Source organism: Thrips palmi, unplaced genomic scaffold (assembly GCF_012932325.1).
Source record: "Thrips palmi isolate BJ-2018 unplaced genomic scaffold, TpBJ-2018v1 HiC_scaffold_10, whole genome shotgun sequence".
NCBI classification, from domain to species: domain Eukaryota; kingdom Metazoa; phylum Arthropoda; class Insecta; order Thysanoptera; family Thripidae; genus Thrips; species Thrips palmi.
Genome location: NW_023144621.1, coordinates 14,480,695 through 14,500,370, shown reverse-complemented (window position 1 = coordinate 14,500,370; position 19,676 = coordinate 14,480,695). Strand labels below are relative to the sequence as shown.

The 19,676-nt window shown below is 52.8% G+C and overlaps 1 protein-coding gene across 2 annotated transcripts; it reads right to left on the bottom strand.

Moving 5' to 3' along the window:
• Positions 1–118: 118 nt before the first annotated feature.
• LOC117638960 (oxidative stress-induced growth inhibitor 2-like) lies at positions 119–19,631 on the bottom strand. Of its 2 annotated transcripts, none has more exons than XM_034374208.1 (7): positions 19,492–19,631; positions 3,946–4,098; positions 3,204–3,541; positions 2,716–3,006; positions 2,313–2,580; positions 2,070–2,227; positions 119–1,983 (listed from the first exon to the last, which is right to left on the bottom strand). In XM_034374208.1, the coding sequence occupies exons 2-7, from the start codon at positions 4,007–4,009 to the stop codon at positions 1,558–1,560; spliced, it is 1,545 nt and encodes a 514-aa protein (XP_034230099.1). In that variant the 5' UTR covers positions 4,010–4,098; positions 19,492–19,631; the 3' UTR covers positions 119–1,557. The 2 variants fall into 2 exon arrangements, with proteins under 2 accessions (XP_034230099.1, XP_034230097.1); XM_034374206.1 differs by lacking the exon at positions 19,492–19,631 and adding an exon at positions 9,533–9,748.
• Positions 19,632–19,676: the final 45 nt, after the last annotated feature.

Genomic DNA, 19,676 nt, shown 5'->3' with positions numbered 1-19,676 from the left:
ACTTAATCTACCTCTAGATTAAAATAACTGGCAAGTAATTTTTTTCAACGCATCTTTCTAGCTCAGTTGCACAATGTGAGGAAAAGAGGCGTAGAAGAGAATAACAGATTACTGTCACTGGCAATTATGACAATGGAATGATACAGTACCAGCTTTATTGAACAGGTCATCATAATAAATAAGAGTGTAAAAAATAGGTTGGAAAAAATTAGTTTCAACTACAAAGTTTCATTGGAATGTCAAAATGCACACATCAAAATTAACAATTTGACACCAAGTACTATTCATTCTGAGGAGCTAATAACATGCTCGAACATTTCTTATCACAGAAGAGCTATACAAACATACACATAACAGAAAACTGGATTTGCGGCCTATGGTTTATACAATTGAGAACGAAAGGAAGAAAAAGGCACAAAAATATGTCAATCAACATTTCGAAACTGACATTCTAGAGTCAGATATCACTACACTTCTGGGTAAATCTGATCATTCAATAGGCATTGACAGAAATCAGATGAAGACCTGATTTTCTTCCATTTTTTAGAGAAAATAAAAGCAAGGAAAATTTTCAAAGAGAATATGATACAGTGTGACCAAGTGACCACAAATAAATTTAAGAAAGAAAAAAACAAAACTGAAATAAAACACTGGGTACTGTTGCTCAAATTTGGTGAGTGATGATGTATGTCAAATTTTCCCCATTCAACTTAATATTATGAGTTAAAATACTGAATCCAATATGAGTTCTATATAGAAAATACATCTATCTACAAAGTTTCATATTTTGATGATAGATTCTATAACAGATGTGCTTTGATCAACAAAGGCACAATCATTAGAAAATATACGCCTTTTGAAAGGATTTGATTAACTGACAAAATAAAACTTTGCCATCTTGGGAAAGGCAATAATGTCCAGATCCAGCAGGTACTTCATAACACACAGAAAGAAATACTTTACACAACCAGAAAACAAGTCAAAACAATACTGCAAACACCACTGGCTAGAAGTATGGAAAGTACATTATTATTCTTGTGATGTACTCTTGTAATACAGTACGATGAGGCACAAAGGTTTGCTCTCGATACAATGAAAGATATGAGCATGTTAAGTTCGATATTAATTTAAGTTCCATGCTAGTGTCGTTTGGAAACCATGAACCTTCTTCAAAGCCAATGTTTAAACTCCTTGCAATATCAATATCACAGCTCAATTAAGGAGTATCACATTTTGCTGTTAATCACCATGGACGAATGAAATAAATTATAGGATGTTCATTCTCACTGCAAAGGACTCCTTCTAGAAGAATTCGTTGGTTAAAGTAGTAAAAAGTTTGAATAGTACAAAAAAAATTCTAATACAAAAAATTTGTGAAAAACTATTTTGCTGTCAAACTACATAATGAAACCAACAGAAACTAGATTATAAATAGAAACAGGAGTATAAGAGTTAATTTCTAGCCAAACTAGAATGTAAAATTTATTTTCCGTGCTTTGTTCTTAATCTAAAAAATATATTTGAAAAATAGTTAATTAATTTGGTAAAATAACTACACTAACATTGTTTCTCATTAAGTATACCAGAGGCAACAGCTAAAGCTCCTCCATGAATGAAACGTACAAAATTATCTCCTGTTAAAGGCCCCAGTGCATAAAGACCTGGCTGTTCAACTCGCATTACTTTATGAGACCACAAATCAATGAGAATTGGGTTTGAGCGACAATCAATAGGAGCATTGGCATTAGCACCTAACCCTGTTCCATCGGAGCTACAAATGGATTTTAGGAATGATAAATTGGGGCGTGCTCCAATCAGAATGGCAACACCAGATACCTTATGAGCACAATGTCGACCATCAGGGCCTTCCATGAGAATTTTTCTATCTGGTGAATTAAGGCCTGTGAGACTGAGAATTCTGTGTTCAGGGAGTGCTTCATACAGTGGGTAACATTTTCCACCATCTTCCATCATTTGATGAACCTGCAGGCACAAGATTAACATACAATTGAAATTTACATTTCACTCAAATTAATTAAGCTTGCAGGAATTAGTAACAAATTAGTCACCTTATGATATTCTGGGTACATGATCTCAGGCAGTTGACGATCAACAGGAATGGTTCTACTACGGAATACATGAAGAACAGGGACAGAGTGGAATCGAGCTGCCAGGACAGCATCTGCAGCACTCAGCCCAGCTCCAACAATCAAAATAGGATCTACACCTACAAAATAAAAACATATGATATCAACAAAATTTCACTGGAAGAAATTAAATATGAATGGCAATAGATAAGTAGGGTGACTTACCGGTTTGATCTCGATCAGCTTCTTCTCTGATTCTCCTAACCAATTCCTCAACTGACCCAGAGTCATGCACAATGTGATTGCTTTTCGTCAACTCCCCTGGGACGTTCAAGCGATTCGGTTTGCTCGTGCAACCTGTTGCTATGACCACTTTCTGGCTGACATAGGTGAAAGCCTGTCCACTGACTTGATCAAAGCCTTCCACAAGCCACAAAGCTCTGGCAAAGCACTGCCTCCTGCCACACCATTCATTGGCCACAGTCTCTGTGCACTGAAATAGAAAGAAAACACCGTAAATTTTTTTTCCAAACAAAAAATAAAATAACAGTGCATAAGTAAGGGAAACGCGCGCGAAAAACAGAGCTGGGGCCGATAGGCCGATACGAAGGCGGGTGAGCGTCGTTACCTGGCAAACTGCGTTTTCCAGCGGCTCGATGTTGAAGACTTTGGTGCCGCAGTGGAAGAACTTCTGCAGGCCGCGCAGCCTGACGTAGTCCGCGTAGTACTGCGCCACGGAGGCGGCCCTTGCACGGCCCTCCTTGCTGCCGTTGTTGTTGAGGCACGAGCTGAAGCGCTCGTTCGTGTTGGAGTGCAGGGCGTGCAGTGTGCCCGCCGAGGACTCCCACGTGCGGAAGTCTACGCCCGGCAGCTCCATCCAGGACGCCAGGCTGATGGTCAGCACGTTGCCGATCATGGTCTGGGGAGGGAAATAAAACAAAACATTCAAAATTTGTTTAAAGTAGTCAAGCAATGTTTCGTACATTAAACAAAACTTTAAAATTAAAAGTAAAAAATAAAGTTTCAAGTTAAAAAAAAGTTTGAAAAAAAAAGTAAAAGGTTTGAACAAAACTTTCAAAAAAGTTTGAAAAAAGTTTTTTTTTTTTTAAAACTGACCTGCCAGGCGCCGCCGGGGGGGCTGGTGCCGAGCACGACGTGGTCCACGCGCTTCTCGGGGTGCAGGCGCCACTGCAGCAGCGACGGCAGCTCCAGGCCCTGGTCCGCGCCGGGGTGCGTCAGGGCGTCCATGAGCAGCGACAGGGGGTGGGGCGCGCGCCCCTCCAGGCCCTGCGACAGGTGGCGCAGGTCCTGCTGCATGAGGGGCACCATGGCCTCGCCGCGGAGCAGCCCCGCCAGGCGCGCGGACAGCATCTCGTCGGGGTGCTGCGCGCTGCGGAGGTACGGCCTGTGCCCGGCCAGCACGTGGGACACGGCGATGCCCGAGGGCCCGTTGCCTGCAACCGGTCCAAGCTCAGTTAGAACAACAACAACAAAAACTTGCGGTGTCGGCCTTCGGCCTCGGCCAAGCGCCGTGGAGGCAGACTGGCCTGGTATGCAACGCACGCGAGCGCGGCGGGCTGCCTACCGCGCTCTCGCAGGCGCTCCACTGTGGATTTCCAGAAGACCGGTGGAGGCGGTCGAAATCCCGGACGCGTTTTGAGCTCCACAGTCGCTAAATAGTACTCGAACCGAACGTGTGACCCCACCAATGGATTCCTCGTTCGCAACCCATTGGTCGCACGGTCGGCTCGAGCCCTATTTTGCGACTCTGGAGCTCAAAACGCGTCCGGGATTTCGACCGCCTGCACCGGTCTTCTGGCAAAGTGCGCTGTGGCCTCGCTGACTGTCGCTGACTTACCCACGATGACGACATCCTTGTAGACGGCGCTGTCGGGCAGCACCTTGTTGGCGGTGTCCCTCATGGCGCCGCGGGGTCGCGACGGTCGCGACGCGCTGCGCTGCTGGCGCTGCTAGCTCGACCCGAGCGTCCCGCGGGACGCGCACCCAACGCCTGCGCACAGGGAACAAGGAACCGTCACGTTAGGCATTCAAACGAGGAAAAAGGAGTCCAGTCGTCGAAACTCTCGCAGGCAGACTCCTCGCCTGGAGTCAGTGACCCGCCGGAAAAGGAAACCGGCAAATCACGCGCAGAAGCTGAGTGTGTGCGTGTGTGTGTGTGTATGTGTGTGTGTGAGAGAGAGAGAGAGGACACCGCCAGGTGACACAGCGCCGTCTCTCTCTCTCTCTCTCTCTCTCTCTCTCTCTCTCTCGTCGCGATTCTGGTTTGGCCGTTGGGCGCGTCCCCCACGCCGAGGTCACACGCTGGCGTCATTCTTTTTGCCGTTTCCAGCGAGTTTTTTTTTTTTGCGAGTGGCGCTGCGTGCAGTTGGGCGGCCCGACGCCCTTGCAGTGCAGCGCCGCGGAACGCGCTGAACCAAGCGGCCAAGGATGCCGACCAGCAGACGATTCCGAGAGCCGTGTTCGTCGCTCTGTCGCTCTCGCGCCTACACGGGGCGCCCCATCAGTGCGAGAGAGACAGACGATTCCGAGAGACGTTTTCGTCGCTCCGTCGCTCTCGCGCCTACACGGGACGCACCATCAGTGCGAGAGGGACAGAGCGACAAAAACGACTCTCGGAATGAGTCTGCAGCGCGGGCAGGGCCGCGTCATCGTGCGACATCCGAGCAATGCCGAACATCGGTTTGTCGCTCCGTCCCTCTCCCACCCTTGAGGAGAAACCCATGAGTGCGAGAGAGACAGCGACTCGGCCGGTCCGGTTCGCGCAACGGGAGCGAGAGAGACACTCGCGGCGGAGCACTAACCATCGCGTTATTTGGGTGGCGCGAAAAAATTAGCGGCCGTCTGCCACTAGAAAGTTAGCACGCGTGCCACGCTGCTGCTATGACTCTCGAACTTTTTTTCACGTGTACGACATCCTCTAGCCCGATTAGTCCGCGTCGGCTGCGTTGATGCGGCAGAACCGCTTCTAAATAACACGGTGAAACACTGAAAAAAAAATTAAAAAAATGCCGAGGCATTGGTGGTAAAATAGCAACGAGCCCATCGCGTGCGAGCGACAAGGAAAACGGCGTTGCATTTCGATGCCACTACACGCACAGGGCACGCCACCGGCACGCAAGCACACTGAACGCGACACTGAATCCTTATGCACGTTTTATGTTCTTACGGGGGTGACGCACTTTTTTTGCACATGCGTTTTATGCATGGCAAAGTAAAAATTATGCATGACAAAGTTAAAATCATGCATAGCAAAGTAAAAAGCATGCATAAAAAATAGAAATTATTCATAACAAAGTCAAAATTTTGCATAACAAAGAAGAAAGTTTTGCGTTTGATAGGCCTATGCGTAATATTATGCATGACGACGTAATTTTATGCGGAAACTCACGCATGTGCGAAAGAGAGCGCAAATTTACGTCCCCAAAAGTGCATAAAAATTTTTTTTCCCAGTGTGTAGTTCAACGTCCAGAGATGACGACGGCGTCTACGGGAAAAACCGAAAATGATTTAAATTGAAAACTGACGTCACAGGCCGGTTGTGTTGCGCGCAGTGGACGGACGGCCCACCTCGCTCCACAGCCTCACAGCCCGCCGACATGTTTCCTCTCAAACCGTGACGCGCACACACTTGCCGTCGCGTACACCATCTCCCGGCCCATTTCCCTACCCTTGGCGGTCGGCCAGACGGGCGGACGGACGGACAGACAGTCAGTCAGTCAGACAGACACGGGCAAAAACCCATTCAACCGCGCGAGCGGCTGGCTGTCGCGGGTTGTGGCGGGAAAATACAGCGCCAGCGGCAAGCCCACGCAAAAAAAAAAAATGAAAGAAAAACAAAAGTTGACAGATATGACGATGAAGGTGCCAAAATTAACACGTCCATTCTGTTAATTAAAGCCCCGCTAATTTTGTTTCAAGAACGTTGCTACATTTTCAGTTGCAGCGCTAATCGCGGTCTAATCGAATACCTCAGACCACACCTGTGCTAATATTCGAGCCTCGCCGCGCAGCTTAGCACCAGTTAAGGGTCATTAATTTTCAGTACTTAGCTAGAATACCTCAGTGCGAAAACTTGGTCTTGGGGAATGACAGTGGGAAACATCGAGTCGTGTCGTGCCGCTTTTCCAGAGAGAACCATACAGCTGTCCTTTTCCGGGAGAGCCTCGTGCAGACCAAACAAGCCGACAGACGCTGCAGACTGAGAGTCGTTTTCGTCGCTGTCTCTCTCGCACTCCCGGGGCGTCTCGTATGGGTGCGAGAGAGCGACGAGAACGACTCTCAGGCCGGGCGAGGCAGTGAGGCTGCCCTGAATCCCTACGCGTGGAAGAATCCCGAAGCCCTGAGGCCAGGGCCGTTTCGAGTACCTTCCTAACGGTGTTATCTAGGAGGACCCGTCGACCCGTCGGGGCGCACGTGTCGAACACTCCAGGAGCGGAAAGGGCTGGGAAAAGAGGCGAGGGAAGGGACAGCAGGTGCACTGTTCCCGCCCCGACGGACCCACACCGCTAAATCCTCTAGGGACAGGCGAAGGTGGGGCCCGCGGCCTGTGGGGCCCAAAGCCCCAAGGCGGCGGCCTCGAGGTGGCGGCCCGAGCTGGGCCAGGGACGTCCAAAGAATGCAGGCTGGGGGAGGGGGGGGAGAGAGAGAGAGGCGAACCTCGCACTGAGTACTACAGGAACAGAGACTCGTACACTCCAGGAACCGAACGCCCGCGACAGGTACACTCCCATAGCCACTTCGCGTTGCGCGGGTGGGGCGGGGCGGGGCCGCAGCGGCCTTGAGCTGACATTGACCGCCACACGCCTTGTCCGGGACCTTGACTTTCGGATGAGCTGAGAATGGAACGAAGATGGAGCACCTTTCAGTGCGAGTGCGAGGCACTGCGCAATACGTAATTCGAATATGAATGGGGGGACCGCCCGGCTCGGCTCTTCGCGAGGGACCGGTGAGTTCAGTCCTGCAGGCCTGTACGGGTCGCCCCATGCGAGCGAGAAAGACAGAGCGACGAGAATGGAACACGTGTAATATGCCATCCGAGAAAACCCATGCTGGTACGCTGCACAGTGGGCTAGAAGACCGGTGGCGGCGGCAAAAAATCCAGACGCATTTTGAGCTCCAGAGTCGCTAAAGAGGACTCGAATCGAACGTGTGACCCCACCAATGGATTCCTCGTTAGGTGAGCAATCCATTGGTGAGGTCTCAAGGTTCAGTTCGAGTCCCATTAAGCGACTCTGGAGCTCAAAACGCGTCAAAAATTTTAGCCGCCTCCGCCGGTCTTCCGGCCCACTGTGCGCTGTTCTGTGGCCGCACCCACTCCTTCCACGCTGAACTATTGATGTGCCGTGTAGTGTGCGAGCATCCCGGCGCGTCGTAGGCTGGCGTGCTCACATCAAACGTCATTAAAAAAATATATATATCGCCTCGCGTATCGACATTCGTGCAAAACGGCCATCCATGTTAAGGGAGCTGCCATTCCGCGGCGCGCCCTACAACATGCAACACGACACTAGAAAAAACGTATTCCCAACAGAAAAATTTTGAAAAAAAAAAGAAAAAAAAAGAATAAATGGATGTTGAACAATCTCTTCCTCAATCCATATTCATCTGTTCCAGAGTTCGAAAAGCCACTCGCCACGAGGCAGACTCCAGGAGGCAGACTCCAGGAGGCAGGACTCCAGGAGGCAGGACTCCAGGAGGCAGGACTCCAGGACACAGGACTCCAGGAAGCAGACTGCAGGAGGCAGGCTCCAGGAGGCAGACTCCAGGAGGAAAACTCCAGGAGACCGGCTCCAGGAGGCACCCAAGGACGCGCGCATCATCCGTCAGGAGACTGACGCACGGACAGACACTGGTAATCAGCGCCGGGAAACAAGAAAATGAGGGCGTTTTTATGGGATCCTAGAAGCCGACGGCAGTTTGCGGAGCTAGTTCGCCTCAGTAGTTGGCGGAAGGGGAGGGGGAATCGATGGGGGAGGGGGAGGGACTGGTTAAGGGGTGAGGATGATCGAAAGTTGCCCGGGGGTCAAAGTGGTGAGGATCGCGACGGGGAATGGGATCAGAAGGATAGAGACCGAGGGGGGGGGGATGGAGAAGGATCAGAAGGAGTCAAGAGGATTAAAAGAACGAAGAGAGGGGTTGCACAGTAAGCCAGAAGACCGGTGGAGGCAGCCAAAACTCGAGACGCGTTTTGAGCTGCAGAGTCGCTAAAGAGGACTCGAATCGAACGTGTACCCCACCAGTGGATTCTTCGTTAGGTGAGCAATCCATTGGTGGGGTCACCCAATCGGTTCGAGTCCCACTTAGCGACTCTAGCGAGCTAAAGACGAGTCTAGAATTTCGCGGCCGCCTCGCCACCAGTCTTCTGGCCCACTGTGGGATGGGGGGGTGTCCGCTGCACGCGTGACGCCGGGCCCTGGGGGTCCTGGGGGTCCTGGGGGTCCTTGGGTTCGGCGACTTGGCGGCGGCCAGCGCGGCCCTGGGCGAGGCCCTGGGCAAGCCCTGCGCCCCAGCAGACTGGTCCCGAGAGTCGTTTTCGTCGCTGTCTCTCTCGCACACCTATACGGGACTAATGGGAGAGGGACAGAGCGACGGAAACGACTCTCAGTCTGCGCCGCGACGATTCCCTCATCCTGTCGCTGTCACGTCAGGGTCCCGCTGGCCCTAGACACAACAGGGGACCCCCTGTCCCTTCAGTTTGAATGGGGTGCCAACGAAACAAAAGAAAAAGAAAAAGAAAAGAGAAGACAGAAAAGAAAGAAGTGCACGACAAGGAAAAACACGGCACGCAAATAGCACAGGACTCTACTAGGAATCCCTAGGCAGGCGTAAGGCGAGCCCCACTTTGCGTTGCAAACGGTGTGCGAAACCGACCGGGGAGTGAGGGGGGGGGAGAGGGAGGGGGCGGGGGGCTGTCTGGTCGCCTGACGCGTCACAGAGCACACTGTCGGGGCACCCACGAGTGATAAGGCAGGATAACAGTCCTGCCAGGACACGCCTCACTTTCACACAGACCAGCGCTGTTGCCAGCCAATGCCATTTCCCGCTAATTGCTATTTTTTTGCCGAATCAGCCCATCACGCTCGCAGCAGCCGGCGGACAGGTGAGGGCCACGTGACATTGACCTCAAGTACCGACCTATCTACCGCCTACGATAAGACGGGCGCCGCGACGCCAACCCTGCAAGACGAGCGCAAGGGGTAGCACAGTGGGCCAGCAGACCGGTGGAGGCGTTCAAAATCCCGGACGCGTTTTGAGCTCCAGGGTCGCTAATGGGACTCGAAGCGAACGTGAGCCCCCAGCAATGGATTGCTCTCCGAACGAGGAATCCATTGGTGGTGTCACACGTACGGTTCGAGTCCCATTTAGCTACTCTGGAGCTCGAAACGCTCAAAACTCGACAGCCCAGTCAGGACGCCGCGACTCACCCAGCGAAAAGACTCTTCCTCGAGCAACCCCAATCCGGGCAGGCGGTGCGACATCCACGACACTGGCGGTGCAGCACGGACCAGCACACGGCGCTTGCCTAGGCTTGCCTTCGTCTCGTCGCGCTTCAGCTCGTCGCGGAGACAGTTTCGGCGGCTCGGCGGTTCGCGAGTACGGACCGGCGGCAACGCGTGCACTCCGCGGGGACCGGCAGCGGACTGAGGGGCCGACTGAGCCGCGCCGCGCCAAGCCGCCGCGCGCCCACGCCGCCAGAGCCAGCGCCAGCAGCGCCGGCAGCGCCACGGGCGCAGCGGAATGGCTCTCTCTCTCTCTCTCTCTCTCTCTCTCTCTCTCTCTCTCTCTCTCTCTCTCTCTCTCGTACTCACTCGGTGCAGCGCGGCGCAGCACCCTCTCTAGGCCGGCCGGCGGGGCGGGGCGGAGGGAGGGAGAGAGAGAGAGGGCAGACGAAAAAGAAGAGACCGCGAGAGAGAAAGAGAGACAGACAGAGAGAGAGAATGCGCGGCGCGACTATTTGCCTACACTATTATCACCGCGAGATTCGCGTGGAGGAACCGCCAAAAGCCGAAAGGGACGCGATTGCGACGATTGCGCAATGGAGGCAGGTTGCCACGCAGAAAGCCTAGAGTCCCAGAACTACTTCAACTTACTTCTAGGACTCTATAAAGCAAAAGGTAGCCGGGCCCACGCCGCGGCCCAACCAAAACGCACCGCCGTCCTTGAGCAAAGGATGGAGAGGGACGACGCAGTCCATCGCGCGCTCGCTCTATCACCGTCGCCCTGGGCAGGCTGGGCAGGCGGGCACCCGAGCGGGCACCACGCACGGAAACTTACAATACCGAGCGACTCGGGGGGTCAAGGTGTTATCAAGCTATATTTATCGAGCACGGACGAGCAGAGCAACATTGTAAAAGCGGAGGGGGGCAAACTCTCAATTTCACCCGCCTCCTGAAACGTGTGTGTGAGAGAGAGAGAGAGAGAGAGAGAGAGAGAGAGAGAGAGAGAGAGAGAGAGAGAGAGAGAGAGAGAGACCTGCTATTCCACGAAACAGCAGCCATCGCTCCTTGCAACTCCACCCCCCGCCGCCGCCACCCCCCACCCTTGCGGCCCCCAGCGGACCTTGAAATCCCCACCCCCACCCCCTCGTTTCCTTCACTGTGCGGCCATGGCGGCCTCCAACACCAACACGCGCACACACTTTGGGGCTTCTGCTGCTGCAGAGTGAGTGAGTGTGTCTGTGTGTGTGCGTGAGAGAGAGAGAGAGAGAGAGAGAGAGAGAGAGAGAGAGAGAGAGAGAGAGAGAGAGAGAGAGAGAGAGAGAGAGAGAGTTACATCCACCCGCCGCGCCCTGCGTGGGGTTACCGCACAACCCCCGACCCAAGTCCTTGACATCCATTGCGCCACCGCCAGCCGCCGGCGGGTGCAGTGTCCAAAAAAGCGACACACACACACTAAGACCCATTAGTCACGCGTCTCTTCGAGTGCGACAGAGACGAGACGTCCGGTGCACCGGGTGCACCCGCCACGGCGCGCCACCGCCACCGTCCCGCCGTCGCGTCTCCTTTCTGCAAGTCGCGACGAGTTTATCATCTGAAGTGGGTGAGCAGAGTTCCCAGAGTTCCGGGGTCAGGCAAGCATGGCAACAGGCAAAAAAAAGTGAAAAAAAAATAATAAAAAAAGAAGATAGTCCCAAATTTGAAGAGGCCCCTGCCACATGCAATGACACAGTTAAAAAATTGTCTGCCAATCCCCTGCTGGAAGCAAAAATTTGAAAATATGCTTTAAATGATTAGGATTCTGCCCCATTTTCAAAAACGTCATAACAATTCCATTTTAATTAATGTACATACTAAAAAGTTCAAACATCAATCAACGTAAGTAAAGTTGCTATTCTTTTATGCACGCAATAAAATATCCGTTTCTGTGCACGAACTAAAATTTTCATTTCGACCAAGGACATGGTAAAATTTAGTCTTTCGTGCCGCGCAAACTGAACTGTGCTTTCCTTCTGGTACAGCAGGGTCCTCGTCAAAACGAAAACTGAGCCGCGGCTCCGCATTAATCCGGACGTCCGTCGGTGGAGCGTCCTGTCGCCGCCCGCTGCTCCCAAAAATAACTCGGTCAAATTTCACCGACCTCGTGGGGGAGAGGGGGCACTTCCGACGAAACAAAGCGGATTCAAACGACATTTTTCTTCTTTTTTTTTCGAAAGTCAAAAAAATTGACTGACGTTGCGAGGGACCTACTCTCCTTCCCTGCAGTGTCGGCGCCGCATGCTGTAACCTGGCAGGCAGCCAGAGAGAGAAAATACGTGCAGGAGGGGCGGATATTGGAGAGAGGGAGGGAGGGAGGGAGAGAGAGGGAGACGGAGAGTGGTCGTGTCACCCAATCGTTCAAGGGCGTCAGATCGTTGGCCCACTGGGATAACCACTGAGGGTGGACTCGGGGGTTGTTGGTCGAGGCGGCGCTGGGGGGAGGGGGAGGGGGGATGACGGAAAACGCCTTCGGGGCATTGGACGATGCTCGATAGTTCAAACGCTTTCGGCCAGCGCGTCCGTGCGACGCCACTGTACGACTTATCGAGACACGAGCGAGCAAGAAGGACAATGTCAGGGCAAATTCTGCAACAATTCACAATTTGCACCGTCCGTCGACAGTTGGAGATTAGAGGCGGCTGGTGAGATAGCCCCACCGACACACAGACAGGCAGGCTGATGCACAGACAGACAGGCTGATGGACAGACAGACAGGCGGACAGACATTTGAGGTCGGAGAACCGCGAGGCAAATCTCGAATTTCGAGTCACCTCTCCTCAGGTTTGACCTGTGCGCCCCAATGTCAAGCCCCTTGCGGCGTAGTGGGTGCGCGCGCACGGACGGGCAGACAGACATGCATAAAGAGATTCAGACGGTAAATCAGACCTATTTAACAAGTCTCAAGACCTCAATTTCTTGTAAAGAGAATTTTTCAAAAAAATGAAGGGTTGAGTGGGATGCCTTCTTGATACGGAAACCATTTCGATTTTTGGCGCCGAGTTTGGTCCCGCCAAACCGCTCTTCCGTCCGGGGAAACCCGAAGCCGGTTCTCGTCGGGGTTCTCGTCGGGGTTCTCGTCCACCACGTGGTGGGGCACGGCCAGCCAGGCCGGCCGGCTACGATGTCGCGGTAGGCGAACCGCCATGTAAATGCACTGGGCCCGTGCCAGCAAGCTCTGTCTCTCTCGCACCCAGACGGGGCGCCCCGAGGGTGCGACAGAGACAGCGCGCGGTGAATCACATGCCGCTACTCTCGACGCGCTTTTTCCCGGTCCGCGTTTTGAGGAAACCGAGCAACTAAAGCCGTCTCAGAAAGATAAGGTCGCTCGGCCTTTCAAACGCACACGGGTGATTGCGATTGCGTGCGTGGGCAGCCCTGCTGCGTCACACTTGCAGTTGGCAGCCCTGCTGCGTCACACTTGCCGTTGGCAGCCCTGCTGCGTCACACTTGCAGTTGGCAGCCCTGCGTAGCCCTTACTTCCCCGCAGTTGGCGACAGTGTTGTTTTCAGTTTCGGATCAAATTGGGCAGATAGCGGCCACGCAGTCTCATTAAGACGAACGGTGGAAATTTCTCGGCACGGGTTGCGAACCTACAGCTCAGATAGCAGATAAAAGGAAACAGCCAGTGCGAGCTCCATCGATTTCAAGCCGGGCCAGAGCGGCATAATCAAAGGGTGATTCGACACCGTCTTTAAGAGCGAACTAAATAGTTTTTTCACTTAGTTGGAAAACGATAAGGGATATTAAGGGCTCTAGATACCCACGGCCGGCGCTCTCTATTTTGAGAGATTACGCAGTTTATTGTTTGACTTGACAACACATCATCAGCAGCAGCATCAGCGCTGTTTGGCCTCGGCAGACCTTTAGCGTTCGAGCAAGCAACTACAACAAATCTCAAATGCATGCAGTGTCTTATTTGCAGCAGTCACTCTTTACTTTGAGAGTTAAAAAGTCCTCTGCTTGAAAAGTGAGACTGTCGTCCAAGTCCAGTTTGAAACCAATATTTTGTTGAGTGCATACATACACACATAAACAAAATAAAACAAAAATAAAACAAAAACGATGGATGGGCGGAAAAGCCAAAGGGAAAGCACGTATTTTCTCTCAGACGAGAAAGCTCCGTCTCAAGATAAAGTCTATCGGGGTGATCCGGTGGATCAGTGACGACGCAGCGCGGCGGGCGAGATAACCAGTGATGGAGAGGTCGCGGGTTCAAATTCGTACACTTTCCCATTCCACTCCCAACTTGTCAAAATAATTTTATTAAAAATGGGTTTAAAATGACACAACTTTAAGGTACAAAAGAAAACGGATTTTTGCTTTAGTGTCAGTGATTTGAGGCAAGATGCCCCCATTCCGCCCACAAGCACCGACCCACAGCAGAACTGGGGGAGTAGTGACTTTGGCACCGATTTGGCTAATAAAAAGGACAGTTGGCACTGACAACACTAACCGCGCCTCAAAGGAGGAAAGCAGAGAAAAACGCCATGAAGTGAGCACTCAAACAGTGTCAGTGGCAAACGGGATGACTTTTTCAACGTCTTATGCAGTCAGTGCACAGTGGGCTAGGAGACCGGCGCCTGTTGCCCAAACTCTTGACGCGTTTTGAGCTCCAGAGTCGCTGAACAGAACTCGAACCAAAATTTTGACCCCACCAATGGATTCCTCGTTCGGAGAGCAATCCATTGGTGGGGTCGCACCTTCGGTTCGAGCCCTCTTTTGAGCCGGAGCCCAAAACGCGTCCAGGATTTTGACCGCCGCGCCGGTCTTCTGGCCCACTGTGCAGTGCAGGGGCAGCAGAAAGGAACAGAATCAATATCAATACCCCGCGCGGCAGGAGCTTCCCCTCATTCCAACATGGGGTAGCGACGACCGGTCGGTTCGCGTTGGTTCGCGTCGGAACTATCCTGAGAGACATTTGCAGAGACACTCTGAGATTTCTTATCAGCCACGTGGTGCAACACCTCGGCGGCTACATTTAAAGAATAAGGGCCGAAGTCTGAAGCACCTCCCGAACCGGTCCGAACCCGCGATCATCTTCCAATCAGCCGACTTGAAAACAAAACAAGAAACTATCAAGCACACTGCAAACGGTGGAAAGATTAACTCGCCTCGAGATACGCCCTATCGGAGATTATGCGCGGATAGGTCTGGAGCGGCGTGACGGGGCGCGTGACTGGTGTTACGTAATTTGTGCAACCACTCGTCGAACCAAGAGAGACCCCGAGCGCCCCCGGCGGCTAGGCAGTCCGGCGGCACGCGAGCTCGGCGGGGCAGTCGGCCAGTCTAACTCGCAGGCGCACAGTGGGCCAGTAGACTGGCGGAGGCGGCCAAAACTCTAAACGCGTTTTGAGCTCCAGAGTCGCTAAATGGGCGTCGAACCGAACGTGTGACCCCACCAATGGATTTCTCGTTTGGAGAGCAATCCATTTGTGGGGTCACACGTTCGGTTCGAGTCCCAATTAGCGACTGTGGAGCTCAAAACGTCCAGAATTTTTCCTTCTCCCCCGGTCTTTTGCCCCTGGCCCCACTGGGGGCAAAGAAGCGGCCTCATCTTCCAAACACGTTCACAACCCTTAACAATAAAAATAAATAATTTTTTAGGAGAAAAACTATTAATTTTGTTCATACTACTTTTAGGCTTACGCAATGGCCGGCGTGTGCGCAGTCGACTCCCATGACGACGTGTCCCAAAGGACGGGACGTTCCACCGGAAACACGATAGCCACGCGGTCGCGGTGTAACATTCCGTGCTTCTCCCCAAAACCCCAAAACCCGCCGCCCTCCCTGCGCCCCGCCGGGGTGCGGTGACTCGGTGGCTCGTATTCATGCTCCGCCACGCTCCGCCATGCTCCGCCACGACCATCGACCTGCATTCGGCGAGTGGGCAGGCGACCCCGCTCTGTCTCTCTCGCACCCTAATCGAGAGCACCGTGAGTGCGACAGAGACAGAGCGAGCTTGGGGCCTAACGACAACGTTCATCAATACTTCACAGCCGCCCTTGGCGCTTGGCCCTCACCCTGGCCTCCAGCCGAGCCTCCACAGCCCTCCACGGCGGAGCCACTTCACACAACACGGCACGCACTGTCAAAAACACGATCAAAATCCCGGACACGTTTTGAGCTTCAGAGTCGCTAAATGGGAGTCAAACCGAACGTGTGACCCTACCAATGGATTGCTCTCCGAACGAGGAATCCGGGTCACACGTTCGGTTCGAGTCCTGTTTAGAGACTCTGGAGCTCAAAACGCGTCTGGAATTTTGGCCGCCTCCACTGGTCTTCCGGCCCACTGTGCCGCATTTTTTTTCGCAGCCAGTTTGCAATCCTTCCTTTATGCTTAGAAAACAGGAACGCGAAATGTGCCTCGTCATGGAGAGAACGCGCCAGTCACTCTGCAGCCTCTTCGCCGCTTCAAACAAGTGACCACAGCGGAGAAGAACCTCCTTCCCTGTCATCGTAAAGCTCTCCGCCAATGAGTGTCACCATAAACCATAACAGTGTACGAGCATAAGACCCTGGCAACTGCCAGCCGCGCGGTGCCGCGCGTGGCTCCGGGTTTTTGCCCCATTCATTTTCGGAACGCCTCTTGGCCGCACCTTGACTCCGATGTACTGTGCCGACAAATTAGGGCAATTCTCTCGTTCATCGCCTCTTTTATGGAAAGATTGTTTGTTATAACCCAAATCTTAAATTTCATCACACACTAATGTTATGCACAATTTTGTACGAGACATCACAGTGTGCATACGAATTTCTCGTACCCTTTTGTACGAAAAGCTGCACATATTTCCCCCCTTTTTTTGTTGCAAAATCGCGTACAAATTTGTGCGAAAAATTCGTGTGCACAAAAAGCTGTGATGCCTCGTACAAAATGTGTACAAAAACATGTAGTGGGTACAGGATCTTTAACTTGATAAGCATGTGATGAAAATTGAGGTTTAGACCGCTGTGAAACGTCAAGACTCATTTGAATACGAAATTTCCTAACTTTTTTTTGGAGTGTATCGCCTTTGGATTTGGAGTGTCCCAACCTAACCTAGGTCGTCGTGGCAGGTCAAGTACTTGACTTACCTGGTCCGTTCCGTCAAAACCGGGGCGGGCGATCGCCGTGCGAAGACCCCAGCGAGTTCAAAGAGCGTGAGCTATTTCCGGCGATGACATCGCTCTCAACTCCGAGCTCGATAACCGGGGCGCCGGGCCGGCCGGGCTAGAGTGCCTCAGAGGCCGGGCCCATGCCGGGGCCCAGAGATACAGTAGCGGTCCCTCCGTAATCGGACGATTCAGACATGCAGAGGCACGGACGGAAGGGGCACCAGTGTCAGGTGGCAGATATTTTGTCAAATTTCTAACAAACTCGTGAATTTTAGTCAAATTTCTTCGAAATTCATAAGATTTAGCCATAATTTGTAGAACTTTGTGGCAGGAACTCTGTCAAATTTCTAACAAATTCGTGAATTAATAGTCCAATTTTCTTCAAAATTGGACTCGGACTTGGACTTCTTCGGAATTGATGAACCTTACAACTACAATCAAGGAAATTTGGCTGCACTGTATTGACACTCATCCAAAATTCATGTGGAATTCAAAAATTTGTAGACTGAAATTCAAAGTCATTTTCCGTAGTGTTGTTTTTGGCAGAGAGGGGCTCAAGGTGACGGCTTACTAGACAGCACAGAGAAAGCGGGTATTTTGTCTTAAAGTTGGTCAAAATTTCGCAAGTACTTGTCAAAAAGTCGAGTGGTCGATGACGACGCGCTGCTTTGGCGAGATTATTTGAGCGGGCCAGAGTAAGCCGCCTTGAATGGTGTGGGGGTGTAGCTCGCGGTGTGGCTATGCGGCCCTCAGCCAAGTCGCCAGTCTTCCTGTCTGTCTGCCTACAGGTGCATGGCCATTTTCGCCTCGTGTTGTACCCCGGTCGCCTAGGCAACCGCGTCCGCGTCCGGGCCGTCCCAGGCCGTCCGGGGCGCGTCGACTGTCTCTCTCGCACTCGCAGCCTCGAGCGCATGGCAGGGCGATAGCAAGGTCTGTATTGATTGAACTGACCTGCTGCATTCAAGTTCCCATTCAAGGTTCTGAGGAGCCCGCAGATTTTGACAGTGTCTCGTTACACCATAATTGGGTGCGAAACAAAGGGGCCGATAAGACACTGCCTTATCGCGGCGGTGACACAACGTGACAACGGAGTGACGCGTCACACAGTGCACCGTCACGGTGACGTCATCGACAACCTTGTCCCTGAATTCAAACTGCCGCCAGCACCGCCAGCCGGGCGGCCCGAGCGAGCGCAGGTCAGTTCAATCAGTCGATCAATCGCGGGCCGGCGCCACGAGTGCGAGAGAGACGGAGACAGGCGCTGGCGCCGCACTGGCCATCGAGTGCGAGAGAGACAGAGACAGGCGCTGGCGCCGCACTGGCCACGGCACTCCGGACGCCGACGCGGTTGCCTAGGCGACTGGGGTACAACAAGGCGAAAATGCCCGTGCATCTGCCTGAGGCGGAGATAGAGCGACAGACAGACAGATGGATGGATGGATAAATGGATGGATGGATGGACAGACAGACAGACACACAGACAGACAGATGACAGACAGACAGACAGACAGACAGACAGACAGACAGACCAGCCGGCAGACTTGGCTCGCAGCCACAGCCACACCCCCATAGAGTGGCCGCTACGCCGCTACCATTCAGCGAGTCAGCACCGCGAGCACAGCCCCTGAGCGGACCGAACTCTTCGCCGCGAGCCCTCGAGTCGAGCGTGTCCGCCAAAGCCAGCCAAAGCATGCAGGACATGTGTACAGTGTACGCCCCATGTAAAGCGTTGCACTTCCTGGCCAGCCAGGCTGCGCTGAGGCAGAGTCCGGCTCGCTAAGACCCTTGCCAGCAGACTGAGAGTCGTTGTCGTCGCTCTATCTCGCACCTGCGCGGGACGCCCCATGAGTGCGAGAGAGGCAGCGACGAAAACGACTCAGTGTGCCTGCAGGCTCGGCCAGCTCTAACGGGCCCATCTTTTGCGCACCGCTCGAGTCTAATTTGGTCCGCGTGCTTCGTTTGCTTGGCAAGCACGCCGTGCCTCGCCGTGCCTCGCCCTGCCTCGCCCTGCAGGCCTGCAGCAGACCCATTCGCCAAGGGCTTACGCAACCAGCCAGGCTGCCCTAATTGAACACACCTAGAGCCCTCGCCGCCTCGTCGGCCCTCGCTCCCACGGCGTCAGCAGGGCTCTAGCAGTGGATGAGTCCGAGAGTCGTTTTCGCCGATTGCTCTCTCTCTCTCTCTCTCTCGCACCTACACGGCACGCCCCATGAGTGCGAGAGAGACAGAGCGACTGAAAAGACTCTTGGAATCTGTCTGCAGGGCCAGTGAGTGGGTCATGGGGAAAGGAGGTGCTTCCTGCCAATTTGCAATGTCAGATAGCGCCTTTCACAAAGTTTGATTTGACAAAAGAAGCCGATGTCCTTATTCGTGGGGTGGGATACATTTGCAATCACTATCTGACAATATTTTCCAATTCAACAATCCCCCTTCAACGCCCCCACCCCACCCCCTAAAAAAATATGTGTCGCATATATAAGGTTTAGGTATGCTTTTCACTCAACGTAAGTTGAGGAGACGCACAGCGAAGTAGTGATTTAGCTCATGATGAGAATGGCCTGGTCTTAACATGATACGGAGAAGGCGACTGCAAGGCTGCACTTGTGCAAGAATGGCAAGGACCTGGCTCCCGCAGGGATGAAAAATAGAATGAATGCAACAGAGTGTTTCGGTTGAGAATCTGTAGAGCGCAGAGGAAAAACAGCAAAAGGAAATATCATTCATTTCTCTTACTTTCATTGAGCTCAAGAAAAGTAATAAAAATGTAAGTATGACACCGGGAAGTATCAACAGAGTAAAAAGCAGCCGTTACTCACCAGGAGCAGAGAATGCAAACGCCTGACACCGCATCCTCGCACCGTTGGCGTCAGGTAGGCGTTCCCGGAGTAACTAACTCTGCCGTGCGTTCGCCCTAACCTTGGGTCATGAGCTCTGCCTTCGAACCCAGGCTGCCACCACAACGTACGCAAAGGGGCGGTGGTCTTTCGGAACACAACAGTGC